Genomic DNA, 21,398 nt, shown 5'->3' with positions numbered 1-21,398 from the left:
ACTGGCAGTTAGGAATGTCTATGCTTCAAATAATCATCTGTAAAGTAAACCTATCAGTTTACCTCGTATCGATGTCTGCAGCTTGAATGGTGTTAAAAAGAAGTTCAGCTACTCCTACTCCTTCTACGTTAATGAGATGTGGCTGGAACAGAGCTTCAGGAGCCTCAAATCTTTCACCTCCGACCTTAATCACACGCCCATCTGGAAGCTGAAAGGGCCAAAAGTGAAAAATCAATTTTTGCCATTGTTGGAAAAAACAAACAGTACTTTGTAATATAGTGGCATGCTGTTTTTAACCAGCAGAGGGCAGTTGAATCACAAAAGTGTAAAGGAACATTTTGCTATGGTATGCAGTTTGTTTCTCTGTCCAAACTGAATGCTATTACCAGGAACAAATGGTTCCATTAAAACTGAGAATATAAAACATATAGTTTATAAATGAAAATTATCTAAAAAAAATGCAGCTAATTTAATTATTAAATGTAAATACTCCTGAGGCTATATATCATAGTTTCTTTTACTAGCCTTTTATCTTAGGGTACCACATCTAAATGGTACTGAACACTTAGAGCCAGTTTATACTTCATGATCAGAGCACTTATGCACATGCATCATGGTATCAACACATTCCTAGCATTCTTTTGATGTGTCTTCTGAGTAACTCGACAGAAATTAACTCAACGCATGTGCAAGTTGCAGTACCAGCAAATCTATGAATGGTGTGTGTGTGTGTTCAAGTTTTGGTATGTGGTGTCAGCATCATTGTTTAGTATCAACATGTGATGGCAAGCCACAATGCAGCTACAATAGGATAAATCTCTGTGCCTCAATGTTTAATGAATGGTTCAATGCGGTAAAGCAAATCATCAAACTTAAATGCTGACATGCAAATGTATTCATGGTGTTTTTCTTCATCCATTTCTTGCACAGGCAATACAAGCATTGCATACTCCCCATCGCAATGACGTAATACATTTAAAGGTCTCATACCATCTTCTGTGTCGCTATTGTCATCTCTTTTTTTTTTTTGGCCACCTTTGCAACAGCATCAGAATGTAAAGAATTTTTATCTTTAATGCCTTTCTTCCCTCAACTCACAATACAGTGAAACCATATGTGGTATTCTCATCATAAAGACATCTCACACTATCATGTAGTGGAATCCTACAGATTTACTTAAAGTATGCATGCAAGTATAGTCAGTATACTGATAGATAGCAACAACTTCCTCAAGCACAAACATCGCATAACGTTAAGTATATCCCTAGCTTTAACGTTCACAAAACTAAACTGACACTGCATGCATGAAACACCTTTTCAAAAATGCTATACTCAGACAGGCTTCTTTACAAAAATGTTCATCCTAAACTCACTCTAGAAATTCAGCTTTGTTTTTAGGACTGACATATATGAACAACATTATAAAAAAAAAATGTTCCAAGAGATTTAAGGAATGAGAATACCTGTACAGTAATCCCTTGCTATATCGCGCTTCGACTTTCGCGGCTTCACTCTATCGCGGATTTTAAATGTAAGCACATCTAAATATATATCACAGATTTTTCGCAGGTTTGCCGTTTCCTGCGGACAATGGGTCTTTTAATTTATGGTACATGCTTCCTCAGTTTGTTTGCCCAGTTGATTTCATACAAGGGACGCTATTGGCAGATGGCTTAGAAGCTACCCAATCAGAGCATGTATTACATATTAACTAAAACTCCTCAATGATATAAGATATGCTTCCTGCGCGGTGATTGATTGTTTGCTTCTCTCTGTCTCTCTCACTCTCTCTGCCTGACGGAGGGGGTGTGAGCACAGAGGACACTGACGCTCCTCTACAAAATGCCGCTTTATCGCGGTGCTTCTGTATACTTAAAAGCACGTATTGATTTTTTGATTGTTTGCTTTTCTTAGCGAGCGCACTCTCTGACATTCTCTGCTCCTGACGACGCTCCTTTGAAGATAAGATATGTTTGCATTCTTTTAATTGTGAGAAAGAACTGTCATCTCTGTCTTGTAATGGAGCACAGTTTAAACGTTTGACTAAAGGGTGTTATTTCATGTCTAGAGGGCTCTAATAATGTTAAAAGGGTGTGAGAGTTTATAAGGGCTTAAAATATATAAAAATAACCATACAAACATATGGTTTCTACTTCGCGGATTTTTACCTATCGCGGGGGGATCTGGAACGCAACCCCTGCGATCGAGGAGGGATAACTGTATATGAATAAAGTGCAGCAAGCAAGTGCATAATTAGTGCATATTAATATTTTATTTGTTTTTATTATTTACAACTTCACATATGCATAAGAGCAAAAAAGTAAAATGGAGAAAAAGAACTCAAAGTCATGCCTGTTGGATTAATAGGTGTCCATTCACTGATTTGTTATCAATGAGTGTGAATGTATATGTGAGAGTGTGGCCTACAATAGACTGGTGCCCTAAACTAAGTTTGTCTCTGTTAAGATCCAGCAGGAGTAGGCTCAAGCTTACTGTGACTCTAAAAATAGATTAATTTGGCTCATTAATGAATGAAATGAAAATTTTAATACACTAATTAATTTCCTTTGTAATAATTCATTTCTTTGTGAATATACTGTTCGATGTTCTTATGTTACACATTTGTAAACCTATAAAACACTGTCTGTTCATGGCATTAGATAATGCTGGCCATAGAAATCTTATCCAATTTTCAAATGAAGACTCTATTCTCAAGGGTGCCTATAGAATGACCTTTCACTTTTCTGACAATGAATATAAACATCAATGGCCATTCATGGTTATACACTATATAAAGGCATAAAGTACATGCCTATACGTGTGTCTACAAACAGCCATTAAACTACTGGATTAATTTAATAAAACAAGTCTCATGCTTGGCTCAGGGTTTTAGCTGCTTTCTAAAATAATATCTTCTCTTTTTTAAAAAAAAAAAAAAAAGATGACATACTTCTTTAATTGCATATTTTTCTGCATCTCCTAACAAAGCTGTCCAACAAATTCAGGTTTTATTTCTTTCAACTGATGTTCACAAATTAATATGTTGTACTCATGTTTGTATGGATCATAATATAGACCCAACTTCTGTCCTTTAGGGAAAAAGCTACATTTAAAACTACTCTGCACTAATACATTCATGTGTGGGAAATATGGAAAAATCTGTACAGTATTTATTTCCAACATCAACTACAGTACTTGCAAAGTAATAAAGTTTGTAAAAGTTTTCTTAAAGTCATAGTACTAAATGACAGTGTTATGCAAAGCATGAAACTGGTAGTAGTCTGCTTGTTTGAGGCCACAGTAAGTATTCTGGATGTAGTAATATTTAATAATAAAACATTTTTGCATTATTTGTGCAATTCCTTTATGGAATTATACAAGCTGGTGCAGGGAAATGGGAAATTTTGGAACTAGGTGTTGGCGACCCTGGGGAGTCGGCAGTTATTTGGGACCAATGCAACCTCGTTTAGAACCCCTTGCCATTAATGATAATAGAGCAGTGGAGTACAGCACAACAAGCGTTCACTGTGAAAGCCTTTTAAAAGAATGGTAATAGTGTGACTACTGCACAAAGGGAATTTCAGCATCACTACCAATTAGGGCGTCATGATTATGTCCCGTCTACTCATGTGATTACAACATGGGTGTGTAATTTCGAAGCAACGTGTTCAGCCTTAAAAAAGAAGACCCCAGGTGGAGCGACTTTGCATACTGCCCGACAATCGATGGTAGCTATTCGACGATTGTCTGGAAGGCACATAATTTCACATAACGGTGACATTTCATAGCCTCCGAGATCCCCAGATCTCACTGTTTGTGATTTTTTACTGTGAGGACATCTTAAAAGCCAAGTGTACCACACATGTCCTGCAACCAATGCTGAACTAAAAAGGAGGATTGAAGAGGAAATCGCTGGCATTCATCTTGACATATGTCGAGCAATGCAGAATTTCCACAACAGGCTGTCAAAATGTGTACGGGGAAATGGACAACACTTTCATGAGGTTTTCTTCTAAACATAAAATGAATATTGATTACCATCATTAATTGCATATCCTGTACATGTCATCATTAAATGTATTTTGTTATGTGTTTATTCGTGCATTGAATTTCAATTGAAAATTTCCCATTTCCCACAGTCACCCTTTACTTTGAGGGGCAGATGATGGCATAATAGAAATGTGTGGTGAATAAAATGTACAGGGCAGTGGATGATCTTGTGATTTGCTCATACTGCTGGATGATATGGCTATCTTAATTTTATTGCAACAATATTGCTGGGAATATTATTTTACAGGAGATGCTTTTAATGCCTCAACTGTAACAGTCAGATTTTCTCTTGTAGTAGCTGTGGCTCGCATGTAAGCTGCATCCTATAATATTTTGTATCTTCTATGGATGCTTGTGTTTTTTTTGATCAATGGAAGGCCACACATACCTGTTTTAAATTCTGAGATCTCCCCTTTGGCTAGTATTTTTACATATTGGCAAATCACAATTGCCTTTTACCTATAATATAATTTTGACTAGTCAAAATTCTAATTTGAAATACATACAATACAAGTTTGACAAGTCAATTTAAGAATTACAGATATTTACAAGTCAAAAACGGCTTGTCAGAACCTGAATAATACAAATACAGTCATGCATATATATATATATATATACACATATATACACACACACACGTGAGGAGCTTTTCCTATGAACATCAATGGAGTTTTTACTTTAAGAGATATGTAATTATATTTTAACTAGTCAAAATTCAAATAGTAAAAATTACTGGTATCTAATAGTTAATAAAAAATAGAGATATGAGCAATTTTGAACGAGTTAAAATTTCACTTGAGATATCTAAAATTACACTTATGAACACATGAAACAAGTGTGTCATTCTGATCTCAAATTAGTCAAAATTTATATCTATAACTAAACTCTTTATAGAAATCTATGGAAAATCAGTTTTTAATAGCAATATTGGAATTCCAAATCACTGCAGGCTTAATTCTGAATAGTAAAAAATAGTTGTAGATATTAAAAAGAGGAATACGCATCAGATGTAAAATTTTTAAAGCAGCTTGCCATACAGGTGCCAAAATATTTTGTACTTAAACAAATAACTATTTAATTTAATAAATGGAACAGATATTGTTGAAGGACTTCTTTATTCATTCAAAGCTTTTAAATACATCTATATCTACTACATTTTGTTTTTTGGTCATCTTAACATTTGATGTATTTTACAGGAGGAACTAATAGAGATTTGCCAGGACTAGCAGTATATTTATCCTCCTGGTGCTACATACTACTGGATTAAATTCTAACCCTGTTATGTAAAAACACAATGAAAGCTTCAACAACACCCAAAAAAATTCTACCCAACAGAAAAATGAATCAGGATGTATATGTATGTATGTATGTATCTCATGAATGGCCAACTCTGATCCTGGAGGGCCACAGTGGCTGCTGGGTTTTTTTCCAACCCATTTGCTTAATTAGAAGCCAATCCTCACCAGTAACAGATTGTATTTCATTTAATGGCGTGTTAGTGATTTAACTCCACCATGTCAGTTCATTTTTAAATCACAGATGTTTCCTTTATAATGATACATGCATCATCCAAGTGATCTGAAGTCTAAAATGAATGAGTAGTATTTCAGTTCTTCACTTTCTCATCAGTTTCCTTCTTAGTTTTTAAGTAAATCAAACAGTGAATGATGGAAACACATGGATGGGAATGGAGACAAGCTAGATGTAGAACTACTGGTTCTTTTGTCATTAACATCTTATCGCTCATAAGGAGCAGTTAAAAGAATACATCTGTTTAAGAATAAAATAAGCAGTTAAGGGTTCAAAATCTTAACAAGCAAGACAACTGAAATGAAGCAGAAAAATGTCACTTGACCAATGAGTGCTTCATCAGCAATGAATTACCGGTATTCCTCATGAAGCAATTAAGTTGGAACAAAAACCTGAAGCCACTGCAGCCCTCCAGGACCAACGTTGTTCAGCCATGATTTAAAGGGTTTGAGGCTTGAATAGCAAATAAATTAAATGAAGTTAATTAGTAGCAAAAACTAGTCACTAATTAAGAAAACAGTTAAAATAAAAACCTGTAGCCACTGTTTCTCTCCAGGATTGAAGTTGGTTTTGCAGGAGGAGAACAGGTATCCCAGCTGGAACGAAGAATAATTCATAACCCAGATGGGAGCCCAGCATGACGACATAGATGGATTGGTTGGTGGCCAGTATCAAATAATGGAAGCACCAGCAATAGACAGGAATGCAAACCTGTCTGGATCACTATATACCAACAGAGGACACTTCAGGAGAGGATCTCCCTATTTTCCTTATGGCCCAGAAGTGCTCCCCAGACAACACAGAGTGGCACCAGAAGTATTCCTGGGTCTGCCGTAAAAGGTAGCCCACTGCCTTATGTGGTTGAGTCATATTCGAGAGGCAGCAAGAAACAATCAATGGGAGGTAGTAAGGAGGTGATTTAGGTGACTGTTTATTTATTGTGTAGTTGTGGCAGATTTGCTGGAAAGAGGAGTGAGAGAAGTGCATTCATGTTACATCTGAGCGTAGAAGGTGCACTAAATACTTAGATAATGTCTACAGTTAAAACCCAGCATTAAAACTGTTGATGAATGAATGAATGAAATATATCATAATTTGTGTTCTGATATGTCAGATTCTCAGTAACACGTTTATAAAACATTATTCAATATTAGAAAATGTCTAGTACCGTATAATAAAGGACTAGCACTAACCGTGTACGACTCCACAAGCACTGTGGTCTCTTGTGCCAACTTCTGCTCTTGCTCAATATTGTAGCCAACATAGCAAAGCTTCTCTTTCATCATCCTCACAGTCTCAAAGTCTGCAGAGTGATTGAAGGCATAGCCACGCAGCAGTAGAAGCTAACACAAAATACCAGCAATATTAATAAACAAAAGGCATAAAAAAAGGTTTACTTCTTTATATGATTTGGCTATTATCAGTTTTACAATTAAATGTTACAACATTAATATTACTCAATTCAATATTACTTAATATCTGCATAACATTCTTAAGCCACCTTAGAAGAAGATGTAAACTCCACACAAACAACATGTGGACACAGGATTTTCAGCCCTGGATGCTGGATCTGTGAGGCAGAAGTGCAATCCACTATAAATAGGTAGACAGATTATACTTTTTTTCCACAAAGGGGAAATTAAATTTACAGAAGCTGCAAAAGTAAATAAATAAAAACAAACAACCACCCCCCTACGCACCTTGAGCATGGAAAAAGGTGCTATATAAATTAAATGCATTATTATTGTTTATTATTAAGCACACATAAATACTTCTGGTTTGGATAACAGAAAGCTGCTGCCGTCAATAAAAGGCTTGTAGGTAGAAGTAAAATGAGGTCAGACCAGCTAAGATGGCACCACAAGTTTATATATGTATAATTTAGGTTTATATAATACATTATTTCAAAACAGAAAAAATAATGCCTTTTAAAGGCTTAACATATTATTATTAGCCACCCTTTATGCAAGCTTACCTATATTTATATATACATGTAGTATATTTCTTTCCTTAAAACCCAATCAGCCCAGCATGCATATCGAATCGGTGTATTCTTGAGTAAAAGCAAGGGCAAAAGACCAAGGATGCAAAGGCATTTTCATTTACAATAACAGCACTGAAACACTCTCTGCTGAAAGAAAGTGCTTAAATATTTGAATTTCTACATATACTACAAACCGGATTCCAAAAAAGTTGGGACACTAAACAAATTGTGAATAAAAACTGAATGTAATGATGTGGAGATGGCAAATGTCAATATTTTATTTGTAATAGAAGGTAGATGACAGATCAAACGTTTAATCCAAGTAAATGTATCATTTTAAAGGAAAAATATGTTGATTCAAAATTTCACGGTGTCAACAAATCCCAAAAAGTTGGGACAAGTAGCAATAAGAGGCTGGAAAAAGTAAATTTGAGCATAACGAAGAGCTGGAAGACCAATAAACACTAATTAGGTCAATTGGCAACATGATTGGGTATAAAAAGAGCTTCTCAGAGTGGCAGTGTCTCTCAGAAGCCAAGATGGGTAGAGGATCACCAATTCCCACAATGTTGCACAGAAAGATAGTGGAGCAATATCAGAAAGGTGTTACCCAGCGAAAAATTGCAAAGACTTTGCATCTATCATCATCAACTGTGCATAACATCATCCGAGATTCAGAGAATCTGGAACAATCTCTGCGTAAGGGTCAAGGCCGTAAAACCATACTGGATGCCCGTGATCTCCGGGCCCTTAAACGACACAAACAGGAATGCTACTGTAAAGGAAATCACAGAATGGGCTCAGGAATACTTCCAGAAACCATTGTCAGTGAACACAATCCACCGTGCCATCCACCGTTGCCAGCTGAAACTCTACAGTGCAAAGAAGAAGCCTTTCTAAGCAAGATCCACAAGCTCAGGCGTTGTCACTGGGCCAGGGATCATTTAAAATGGAGTGTGGCAAAATGGAAGACTGTTCTGTGGTCAGACGAGTCACAATTCGAAGTTCTTTTTGGAAATCTGGGACGCCATGTCATCCGGACCAAAGAGGACAAGGACAACCCAAGTTGTTATCAACGCTCAGTTCAGAGGCCTGCATCTCTGATGGTATGGGGTTGCATGAGTGCGTGTGGCATGGGCAGCTTGCATGTCTAGAAAGGTACCATCAATGCAGAAAAATTTATTCAGGTTCTAGAACAATATATGCTCCCATCTAGACGTCATCTCTTTCAGGGAAGACCCTGCATTTTTCAACAAGATAATGCCAGACCACATTCTGCATCAATCACAACATCATGGCTGCGTAGGAGAAGGATCCGGTACTGAAATGGCCAGTCTGCAGTCCAGATCTTTCACCTATAGAGAACATTTGGCGCATCATAAAGAGGAAGGTGCGACAAAGAAGACCCAAGACGATTGAACAGTTAGAGGCCTGTATTAGACAAGAATGGGAGAGCATTCCTATTTCTAAACTTGAGAAACTGGTCTCCTCGGTCCCCAGACGTCTGTTGAGTGTTGTAAGAAGAAGGGGAGATGCCACACAGTGGTGAAAATGGCCTTGTCCCAACTTTTTTGGGATTTGTTGAATCAACATATTTTTCCCTTAAAATGATACATTTTCTCAGTTTAAACTTTTGTTCCGTGATTTATGTTCTATTCTGAATAAAATATTAGAAGTTGGCACCTCCACATCATTGCATTCAGTGTTTATTCACGACTTGTATAGTGTCCCAACTTTTTTGGAATCCGGTTTGTACTTAAAAACATGCATGTACTGTAGGCCATGGCCTGGCTATTATTTAGTAATTAAACATTTAAAATGTAATGATCCATATTAAAACACTGCCATGTTGGACAGCAATGAAACTGCGTAAATAAAACTCTTACATTATTATTACACAACTCTTCATTAAAGGTAAGCTAGTCATATAGAAAAAAAAACATACTGTAACAGCTCTTGTTATTCACATACTTAACAGTTGAACGGATTTTTAGTGTCAAGATATAGGAGGGCTTTGCATGCAAAAGGAAACAAATGTTACCTTTATGAGGTAGCGGGTGATGTCTCGGCCTGCAATGTCTAGTCTCCTAGTCAAATGGGGCAGAGCAAAACCTTCATACACGGGACAAATATGAGTCACACCATCCCCAGAATCAACGACAACTCCCGTCAGCAATCCTGAAAAAATATATCAAAAGCAAAACTAAGAAGCAGAATACTATGGAAATAATTGCCCACATTATGGAAACAAACATTTATTAAGCATCAGTGCAAAACAGTGAAGTTTATAACAAATAACTACAGTACTTTAAATGTTTTATATAGCCATCAGTAATGTAATCTTGGAAACAGTTCTATATGAGAGAGATTGGAGCTTTGACCAGTTCTTGGGATTACTAAAATTACTGGCATAAGGTGGCATTCTCTTGCTTAAAGCATAATTTACTGAAACTCAAAGCACAATTAATAATTATTATTGTTTATAAAAAAAATAATGAATCACTGGTTTTTCAGAGCAAGGCAGACTCTATATCGCAAAGGTAGAAGATATTATTTGAGTATGAGTTGCTACATCAAAGGTCTGCATAGTAGCTGGAGATGTTTCATATATATTTATGTGTACCAAGAACATAAACATTGTTAATCAGTTAATCAAATAGTTAGGTAATGCATTTTGATGTAAAAATCAAAAACTGAATATATACAGTAAATTTCTTAGAATTTATTATCCAATTGTTAAATGATTCTGCTTAATCATAGTGGGTATCTAAATAATGAAGCCATCCTAAATCATGCATGTCATCAAGAAAGCCATAAAAGAGATATATATTATCATATTCTAATGTGCATATATTTGAGTAGGTGTAGGAAGGAAACAATTGGGCCTTATTGAATTCACCATAGAAACCATCAAAGAGGGAGGCAGTCATCACAATTATAAAATTAATATATGCACATATGGTAATCAATTCAAAAATAGCAGACAGCATGCCCTAAATATAATGCATATATACTATACAACTGAGGGAGCAAAGAATGCCTAAACAGCATGCAGCAGCGACTGCCTGCACCTGAGGGAAAAAAAAACTGCAAGTAAAGTTCTAATTTGAAATTTTCACAACAATGCAACAATAAAAGAACTCGACATACTGATATATTACTTATCTGCACTCTGTTAGCTCATCATTCATGATAGGTTCCTGTCTTGAGCACAGTGCTGCCAGGGCCCCCTGCAACCCTGAACTGGATTAATGGGCTTTAGTATATTAATGTCTTATTATATTTTCTGCAAACATGACTGCAGCAGCAACTGAAATCATTTATGGTAATTTGTAACTAATTAACATGGTATTGCTTACATGCTTACATCATTTGTGATGAAATTAAATGATAATTCAGGTGTAAATCTCACACAGGTAAAGGCACCTGAGATGATGGTATCAGCAGTCCCTCGGACCATAGCCATGCTCTTTAATAAAATGCAAGCATTTAAAAACTTCAATGCTGTAGATCTATTTTGGCAATATCTGAAAACGTGTACGGTGTCTAATTCGTTAAATTATCAAGTTTTGTGCTAAATATGAAAGCTCGGTTTTGAAGAAGGTCCATTAGTCTAAAGCTAACCTGATTATAATATAATCACATTAGTTATTTCCATAAATGAATACACATTGTGATGCAATGAATAAAAAAAAAAAAAATTAAACAAAATATAAATGTCATAATATGTTCTTAGCTGTTGGTGAGGCATTTAAAGCCTAATTACAGTTGTGTTTCCCCAAAAAAATAAAGTAAAACATTTATGTATAACTGTTATCTTCAGCTATCAACTAATTAACACTAAGATGCATGTGTCATTTACATTTCTAGCATGTATAGTGTTTTATCTTGCCAGGTCAAGCAAAACTTTTTTCATACCTATCTAAGGAAACAGTATGCATGTGGCACATAGTTAGCATATTTACTTTAATTTTGTGTTTAAAATTCAAGAGAGTTACCTTGCGCGTACAGGGTGAGCACAGCCTGAATAGCAATATAGACACCATCAAACTGGTACGTCTCAAACATAACCTATATTTAAAAAAACATGCATTATTAATTTTACACTAAATAGTATTTTTAACTAACTAACCATGTTACAAACAAAACCATTTTTATTAACTGTTTGGAAACATTGAAAAAAACAGTACAAATATCCACTACAGAATCCATAAAGGTGTCAGTTTTCTTCCTCAGTACAAGAAACACAGGGTAATTGATTTTATCATCATCAAGTTTTGTATGGTATGAAAATATTTTCTTATACCTACATAAACAAAATTTGATTTCTGATGGAGGAGCGTGGACCTTACAAAGATGTGGATTCAGATCAAATTGTTGGATTAGATGTTTAGACTCGACTATGATCTTCTGTTATCAAATCTTTTCACCCAATACACCTCTGTTATTTCTACCTTACCAGAATTGAAGACGTGAAAGAGTGTACTGACTCATTGTGAGGTAGGAGTAAGTCAGTAGCCTGCTTTAAATTTTGATAGTCTTCTTTCCATATAGTGAAGAGAAAATAACCTTTCAGATAGATAAATGCTACTTTATTTGTCCCAAAGGAACATTTAGCTTTTACAGAAGCTAAATAAAGAAATACTACAACAAACAATGCGACTCCTCAAACACACAGAAGAAAAAAAAATAAAACAGAGGAAAAAAAAATCACTTTGCTAATGAGAAGACAGAAGTCATAGGAGTCATTATTAAGGTATATTGCCACAGGTATGAAGGAACCCCAGTAGCATTTCTTGGCACACTTCTGTTGACTAATTTGTTAATTACAAGCACTCAATGTTACTGTGTCAGAGTGAGGATGTGCAGCATTCTTCATAGTGGGTATCAATTTGGTGTTCTTTCTCTCCTGTTCCACTACTTCCAATGGGTTGGGAGTGAGCTCTCTAACCAACCCTGACTTTTTATCCTGCTTTTTTTGGGGGGGATGGGGCTTTCCTGAAGTAATGCTACCAGCCTGGAACACTACATTGTAGGAAATGGCACTGGCTATCAGTTATTGAATACGTATAGGATATCACTACTTACACTAAAAATGTACTCTCCAAAGAAAAAAAAAAAGTTTGCCTCTCTTTCTTATGCAATTCCTTTGTTTTGATACACTAGTCTAGCCCGTCAGTGATGTGGACCCCCTTAGAACTTGTAGTAGTGCACCACCTCCACATCTAGTCGCCGAGTAGTGACCAGAAGTAGAGGCTCTTTGGTATGGCAAAAATCAATAACCAGCTCCATGGTTTTGCTGGTTTTGGGTTGCAGACAATTCTCTATGGAATGAGAAACCAAGTTTGATACCTGACTCCTATACTTTGACTCATCCCCTTGTCAATACACAACATTAATGCAGAATCATCTGAGAATGTCTACAAGCAACATATGATTATAATGAACAAGCAGCCTCATGTTACATTTGCTGTGATTTGTGAGATGTTAAAACTTACTTTTCTTCAAAACACTTTTTTAGCAAAGACATTATTTTTTCTGTGACATTTTGTTGTTATCACAAAGCCCTTTTGTTTTTTGTTGGGCACCACAGTTGTGGTGTCATCGTCTACACAAATTATTTGGTTTCAAAAGGTGAGACCTTAGAATCTGTGCAGCAACTCATCACAAATCAACAGTATAAAAATCTGTATCACATTCACTGAATCACAAAAGAATTGTGGATATTTACCAAAACAGATCTAACATGTACATTTCTCCTTATTGAAGCCTCTGTACACCACCTTAAAAGTTCATCTTTCCAATTTTATTAGAGAGAAGCTTTTATGTACAAGTCAATGTGGACAAGAGAAACATCCATGTAAATAGCTACAATAGCAGCATGCATATATTTGTACACTAGAAAGCACAACTAGCTAGTAAAGTTAGTGGTTTAATAAATCATAGAACTAACTGAACATAATAAAGAACATCTTACCTCAATAATTTTTTCACGATTTTTTGTTGGGTTCATTGGAGGCTCTGTCAACAAAATCTTACAGCTTCGTGGATCAATGTTCAGCTTGTCAGTCCCAAATGTGTAGTCCCAAAGATGTTTCATGTCATCCCAGCTACGAACAATACCATTTTCCATTGGGTAATTAACTTCTAGCATTGAACGCAGCTCACTTGCCTCATCGCCCACCATCAAGTCCTTTACAGCATAGAAAGAGAAGCATCAGGTAAAGTAGAATTAAATCTCTCGACATTCTTTTACTCCAATGAAAAAAAAACTCCTTGGAGAAAATATTAATTTTGCATTTCTTTAAAATTAATATAAATCTAAAACACCAAAGGGTGTCCTCCAAAAAGCAGTTTCTGACATCATAACACAGAATCTAGAAAATTCAGCAATAATAAACACACAAATCAGCATGTCAAGCTTTAGGACTTAGTTTTGGAATGTAAGCACCTGAAAGCTAATTTTTCTGTCTTATATTTGGATTCCAGAAGAAATGGATTTGTGTAGAGAGATATTAGGCTTCTGAAAATAATCCCAGACACAAAAAAAACTTGATGACAAAGCACCAGAATTTTCCATTTTAATCAGATCCCAAACTAAGAATGACCTAAAGCATCAGGATGTGAACACAGAGCTGATCTTGTACACATACCCAGCATTGCTCACCAGTTAGAGTGTCCACTACATCCTGGACTTAGTCATAAAAGTCATGCAAAACCTAATGTGAAACAATTATGCAGGCAAGGGAAACCAAAAAAGAAACACTGTGCTGTTCCATCATGCTGGTAGGACATATCACAAGCAGTTAAGTCCAAATGTGATCTGCATAGCATGTAAAGCTTATAAAAGTATACATATGGACTAGGGTGGACGGGGTCAACATTTAACTCACCAGATGCCTTCAAACAGAGCAAGTCACTAAGATTACCACAATTTAGTCTCAGTCAACTTCTGTTAACCAAGGATCTGGCTTAGTTGAAAACACTTCAGAACCAAGAATCAGACAGATGGCAAGATGATAAAAAAGAAATAGGTGGTGGATGAAAATGTGCGTGATAAATGAATATACTCTTGGTACACAGAGGGGCAGAGAGACAGATGTAAAGGGGAACAAGGACTCTCGTGGGGGCAGAGCTTATGAAACTTACCAATATTTTGTTATTCAAGTTGAACTTGTATTATGAAAAGACAGAAAAAGAAAGGTAGAAGAAAATAGAAGAGAGAGAAGAATGCATCCAATCAGCCTTAGCAAAAGAGAAATATAAAGCTGGTAATAAAACCCAAGAAACATCAGAGTCAAGGCAGAATGCAAGTTGGAAACCCTTCTGTGTTTAAGGAAGAATATAAGATATTTGCTTGTTCCTTTTGGAACTCATTAAAAAAACACTAGTATTCTAGAAATAGAAAATTTGCAATTGTTGAAAACGGTCTGCTATCTAAATGTACAGGGTATTTAGAATAGCAAATGAATGTAGGTATATATATATATACTGTATATACACACACACTCTTAACACAATGGTGTGCAGTCAATATTAAACCACACTCTACTTTTCAGTATATATGATACATCTAATACTGTGTGATTGCTTTTGGGATATTATTTGGGATAGCTTACTGATACATCACTCAATTGGTGAAAACTCCAGATTTCTGGAACAGTAAAAACACAAAAGCACAATATGTCAGATCCGCACTGCATATTATTTCTGTATTTTGCTTTTCATTTTCCTTTTCACAGTATTAATATCTCAAATCCGATTCAAGTACATTGTGTAAAGGAAAATTAAACAAGCTGAACATCACTTGTTCATCACCACTCTCATGCTTATTTTCCTTTAGATAAAAACAATTCTAACATTGGTGTCAGCAATCTTTTTTTTGCAATTCCAATGAATCTCTGAGATAGTTAAACTGGAAATTATCTAGGTCATATTTGTCAGTAGTACTCATCAATGTGCAAAACGAAAATACAGATAATGCACTACATGTAGCTGCTTTTGGGCAAACATCAGTAAAGGTATCACCAACAATCTTAATGTGCTACAACAAACATACAATGATTGTGACAGAAAATTTACATAATTGTGGGCTACAAAGAAGACTCTTCACTGCATTGAATACGTCTTTGTAAAGAATGCTATGAATTTACTTATATTTGTAAAATGTTTTTCTATATACAGTACTTCCTAAAGCCTGTTAAATGCTTGCAAAATGTTTTATTGAGTTTAACAGAAAACTACAGCCCTATCACTTCTTTAGGATGTGTCATCTGAAACATTTTGCATCACACACTGAGAAACTTTGTGTTCAACTCCGGAGCTGCAATTAATGCATCCTCTCTAAAACGCCTTGCTAAACATTGCTCAACCTCTTCTTAATGATATTATGCAATTTATTCATGAGAGATAAGACTAAATCATGTGTGGCAAACATTTTAAGATATGCACATCAGAATTCTACAACCATTAATTATTATGTTTCTTTGCTCTGTAGTGTCCAAACCATGGCTTATTTTGACTGTAACTTTACAGATTATACACACACACACACACACACACACACACATACATACAAACTGTATGCAATTCTAAATTAACCTTGTGTGAGTGGACTCTGCAACTGGACTCAGGGCTATCTTAACAGCATTATAGGCCCCCAAGCAAAGCAGTGCACTGGGGCCCCTACCTACACAATCACTCACAGGAATAAAAATGTAAATGGTCAATAAAATTAAACATACATTTATTGTATTGGTACTTTTAACAAAATCAGCGTTTAAACATTAAAAAACATGCTGTACAGCAAAGATTTTTCAACACAAACATTCAAACAATATGTAGCCCTAAGTTCATATAATATTCCCCTTAATAGTGTTTACTGGTTGCTTTTATATATATATATATATATAAATTATTATTTAGTTATGTCAGTATTTCTGTAATGTGATTGAGTAGACGAGAGGACAGGTGGGGCTCGTATTTAGATAAGAGAATGACTACATGGAAAAAAAAAGAAAAAAAAAAAAGAGTTTGAGTTTTACATTGGTTTTCGGAGGCTTTTGAGCTCTGGGTGGGGTACACGCGAGAACCAGTTGGATGCGAAGACAGGAAGAAGCGGTCGTCAAAAAAAAAAAAAAGGTGTTTTAGCTGAGTTAGCCTGCGAAGAGGCATGGGATACTTTGAATAACGCTCCAGGTGACCAAAGGAAAGCCAGGCAGCTCCTTGGGCAATGAGGAAAAACAGAAAGTTTCACCCGATTTTTAGGGACTAGCTCCTTTTTGCTTGCAGCGTTTTGCCATAAGCCTGCCTGCCTTCAGGGCAACTCCATCATTTTTCCACAGCGTGGAAGTGCTGTGTTTGGACAATGGGCACTGATATTCACTCCGCTTACTCGCGAGTACTTTGACCTTTTATGTTGGCTCGTTAGAGTGAATAGGCCTTAACGTTTCTGGCCACCACGAAATTTCTTTCTGTGTCTTACTCTCTTGCTTGAGGGTGTCAATGATGGCCTTCTGGACAGCAGTTAGGTCGGCAGTCTTACCCATGATTGCGGTTTTGAGTAATGAACCAGGTTGGGAGTTTTTAAAAGCCTCAGGAATCTTTTGCAGGTGTTTAGAGTTAATTAGTTGATTCATGATTAGATTAATAGCTCGTTTAGAGAACCTTTTCATGATATGCTAATTTTTTGAGATAGGAATTTTGGGTTTTCATGAGCTGTATGCCAAAATCATCAATATTAAAACAATAAAAGGCTTGAACTACTTCAGTTGTGTGTAATAAATCTAAAATATATGAAAGTCTAATGCTTATCAGTACATTACAGAAAATAATGAACTTTATCACAATATATTAATTTTTTGAGAAGGAACTGTATATTTACACACACACACATAAACATATATACATACACACACATTATATACATACATATATATATATCTACATATATACACACACAGCTATTTCGTATCAGTGCAATACGCTGCTTGTTAAAACGGATAACTCCCGCTCTTGCGTGCAAGTCTGCGTGGATATTATGAACTATCGTATTTGTTCAAGTTCTATTTAAATTTTAAATAGAAGGAATTTTTATTTAGTCAACAGAAATATCTTTGGTAGGAATGGTAAAAACAGACAGGAATATTATTCCTGAATAAATCAACTCAAACCTTAAACAAATAGAAATAAAGTAAATGTTAAAAGAACAAACATTCAAATTTCTTTACTCTTATGTAATTTTATATAAAAAATAAACTTAGATTTTAAATATCCCAAAAGATCTTGCTCTCCATAAAAATATATCCTGTCAAAATTATACAAATTCAAATATGAACATGCTGCATAACAAAACCTAGAAATATAAATAAAATGTGTTTCTTTCAGCAATAACAAATCAAATCATTCAGTTGTCTTTGCTCATATGTCATTTTAGAGCTGGACGCCTGGCATCTTTTTTTGGCAACAAGTTCGTTTATGTTTGGTGTGAGGTTCTGTGTTGCGGAGATTCTCAGGATGGATTGCAGGTGCTCATCAATGAGGCGACTCCTGTGTGCTGTTTTGTTAGTCTTTATCACTGAGAAGAGCTTCTCACAGAGATATGTGGTACCAAACATGCACAAGGTTCGAGCCGCATGTAGACGGACTTTTTTTGTTCTTCAAAGTCACCAAAGCGCCGTGCAAACTCAGTGCGCCAGTTTATCAGCAAAGTGCGTATTTTGGGAACACCGTAGTGACGACTTGGTTCAACATTACTTGGCAACAGGGAAAGTGGGGCAAATTGCACTGGTGCATTTGTGTCTCCCATCAAAGCAGCTTCACTTGAAATCACTTTGTGATTGTGCACGGGTAAAAACGTCCGCTGAAGTGTCAGATTCTTATTTAATTCTTCTGCTTTCTGTATGTTCTGCATTGCATTCAGGTCTTTCAGGTTACCCTGATGTTTTGTCTCATAGTGCCGTCTTAGATTAAATTCTGTAATTACAGCCACATTAGCTCCACAAATGAGACACACGGGTTCGGTAAACATATACTCAGCCTCCCATCGGTTTTTAAAGGCTCTATTTTCAGAATCAACTTTTCTCTTCAGCATCGTGTGAGCTAGCTCCGCAATAACTTGCAGCATCATAAGCTAGACTTGATTAACGCGGTAATTGTTCGGCAAGGCAGCTGAAGCGCTGCATTATGGGATCTGTAGTTTATTGTGTTACCAGCGCTTCCTATACCCGGGCCATTAATAACAATAATACAGTATATAAAATGATCTTGGGCGGATATAATTACACGCCAATGGATGTGGCCCGCGCCCTTTAGATTGACACATATGGACTAAATAGAACTTGAAAAGATATATTTTTCAAATGTAATCGCAATTCAGATAGAGTTGACGCCAGACTACAGCCTGCATGCCTCAATAAGTCATCCTCCCCTCGCTCTAACTTTTTTACCGCTCATCTAATGAATACACTGAGTATGGCTTTACCAAAACAATCATTGATGGCGAATAAAGTATCCATTATTCGAGTATGTAGATCGGGGTATATATATATATATATACACTAGCAGAATACCCGCGGTATATACATACCTATCTACATCATATATACACACACATACATACATACATACACACACACAAATGCACATATGTATGTATGTATGTATGTATGTATGTGTGTATATATATATATATATATATATATATATATATATATATATATACACACATACATATACTTGTGTGTATGTTTGTATGTGTCTATATGTTTGTGTATAGGTTTGGTCACTGAGTGCAAGGGAAAAATAATAAATTATAGTCTATAAGTTATTAAACAGTAAAACATTAACGCTTTAAGAAGTACAGGTACATTGAAATTACATTTTCTATGTGAACGCTCAAATTTGTGCCTCTGGTAATGTGCCTTACCGCATTTAAAGAAAATTAGTTTTGTGTCCTCTGCAGTGTTAAGAGAGAAAGGCTTTGGTTTGGGATAAAAGGAAAAAGGTGTAAAGAAAGGAAAGTTGCCTTTTCTTTTATATAGTATAGAGAGATGTGTTCGCTGACGCTATGATCGCCTTTTGGGGACAGTCACGGTGGGTCTTGTGTAGACTGGTGAGACGTCCCGCCATTAATCGGCTGTGATGGCACAGTCAGTCCTCCACTCGTGTGCGTGTCTTCATAATTCGAGGTGAGGACCTGATAATCGTGATATGTGCAAAAGAAAGTGTGAATCGCCTTAATATTATTTTGCCGTGGTGTAGAAAAGGGGTCCCGTGTTTGCGCTTGTCTGGGCTATAGCGCAGGGGAGGATGAAAAAAATTAAAAGTGCTCACTTTGACTTAAGGCAGAAGCGCAGTCAGCATCTCAAAGTCTGGCACAGCTATGCGCGCGCGCTGGCTGCTCGACTTTTGCTGGGCAGGAGACCCCAGTTTTTGCAGACACGCTCATGATATCAAAAGTCTCAGTGCTCTTTGAGGTCATTCATATATATATATATATATATATATATATATATATATATATATATATATATATATATATATATAGCAAAATACCTCTTGAGGAGAAGTAGTGTGTTAAAGAAGTAATGAAAAAGAAAAGGAAACATTTTAATAATAACGTACATGATTGACATTGTCATGAGTGTTGCTGTCATATATATGCCTGCCTAAATAAGTCACCCTCGCTTTGCTCTTACTTTTTACCGCTCATTTAATCATGGCTAGTGGCGGAAACATTATAAAATGGAAGGAGGATGGCTTTACCAAAACAATTATTGATGGCTTAATCGATTATTCATAAAGCTTGAATTGGTGATCTGTTTTTCTGTGTTAACCTCCTATTTTTTCATACTTCTTCTCAAACTAAGGTGGTGCGAGGGTAAAATGAATCGTGATGCGCTGATCAATGTAATCCGTGTACCAGGAAATCATGCATTGACAAAAGCTCCCCTTTGCTTGTAATGCAAAGTGTGATTAAATGCATTATTTTTTAATGCATTATGGAGCACATGCATCAAGCTTCTCAGCTGTGCTTGTGCTAAGAAAAGGAAAGTTTTTAAAATAACGAACACGATTGTCAATGTAACCTTTTGTAAGTAGTGCCTGGAGGATTCAGTGTGTAGAAACTCTAGAGACAGCGTGTGTATTAACTTGTGGATTTTTCTGTGAGTATTTGGTGGCAGTCTGACGGTTGCTTCGAAGACAGCGTTAGCATGAGCTCAGCTCAGAGCAAAATGAGGTGGGAGGGGAGATGATGACGTGACTCCCCCACCCGCCTTAACTGTCAATCCCCCACAAACACAGTCTCTCGAAATTTGCATAAGCACACCCCTTCACCTACAATTTTAACTTAGTTACAAAGTGATCAAAACTCTCGCTTATATCCCGGCCCTCTCATTAAACTTGTATCCCGCATTACCTGTGGGCATGTGAAACGCCAGGGTAGCCTGTCTATGAACTTAATTTAAAGTTTAGGTTTACACCTTGCTTTCTTTCCGAGCTGGCAGCACTCATGAATATGGTAGTATATGTCACTCGCTCACTTCTTATTGTTTCGCTGCCTTCTCAATTATAAAATGCATGTTTTCTTAAGCGCTTTTGGAGGTCTTCCTGGTTTTCTACGCACGCGCTGACAGTCAGTTCACGTGATTACGGGGAGGCGTGATGATGTCACACGAAACTCCGCCCCCACGTCATTCCAGCTCAACTCCATTACAGTTAATGGAGAAAAATACCTTCCAGTTATGACCATTAGGCGTAGAATTTCGAAATGAAACCTGCCCAACTTTTGTAAGTAAGCTGTAAGGAATGAGCCTGCCAAATTTCAGCCTTC

General features: G+C 36.3%; 1 protein-coding gene across 1 annotated transcript in view; it reads right to left on the bottom strand.

The window, feature by feature from the left end:
* The window catches only part of LOC120539326 (actin-related protein 2-like), a 74,264-nt gene that overhangs the window by 17,345 nt on the left and 35,521 nt on the right, over positions 1-21,398 (bottom strand). Inside the window, exons 3-7 of the mRNA XM_039769293.1 lie at positions 13,542-13,757; positions 11,563-11,635; positions 9,606-9,742; positions 6,774-6,923; positions 63-208 (exon numbers count right to left, since the gene is read on the bottom strand). Of these exons, the coding sequence (XP_039625227.1) occupies positions 63-208; positions 6,774-6,923; positions 9,606-9,742; positions 11,563-11,635; positions 13,542-13,757 (722 nt within the window). The remainder of the gene's footprint in view (positions 1-62; positions 209-6,773; positions 6,924-9,605; positions 9,743-11,562; positions 11,636-13,541; positions 13,758-21,398) is intronic.

The sequence above is a fragment of the Polypterus senegalus genome, chromosome 11 (assembly GCF_016835505.1).
Source record: "Polypterus senegalus isolate Bchr_013 chromosome 11, ASM1683550v1, whole genome shotgun sequence".
NCBI lineage: Eukaryota > Metazoa > Chordata > Cladistia > Polypteriformes > Polypteridae > Polypterus > Polypterus senegalus.
The sequence above is the reverse complement of the archived record's forward strand: the minus strand, read 5'-3'. Positions and strand labels throughout refer to the sequence as shown.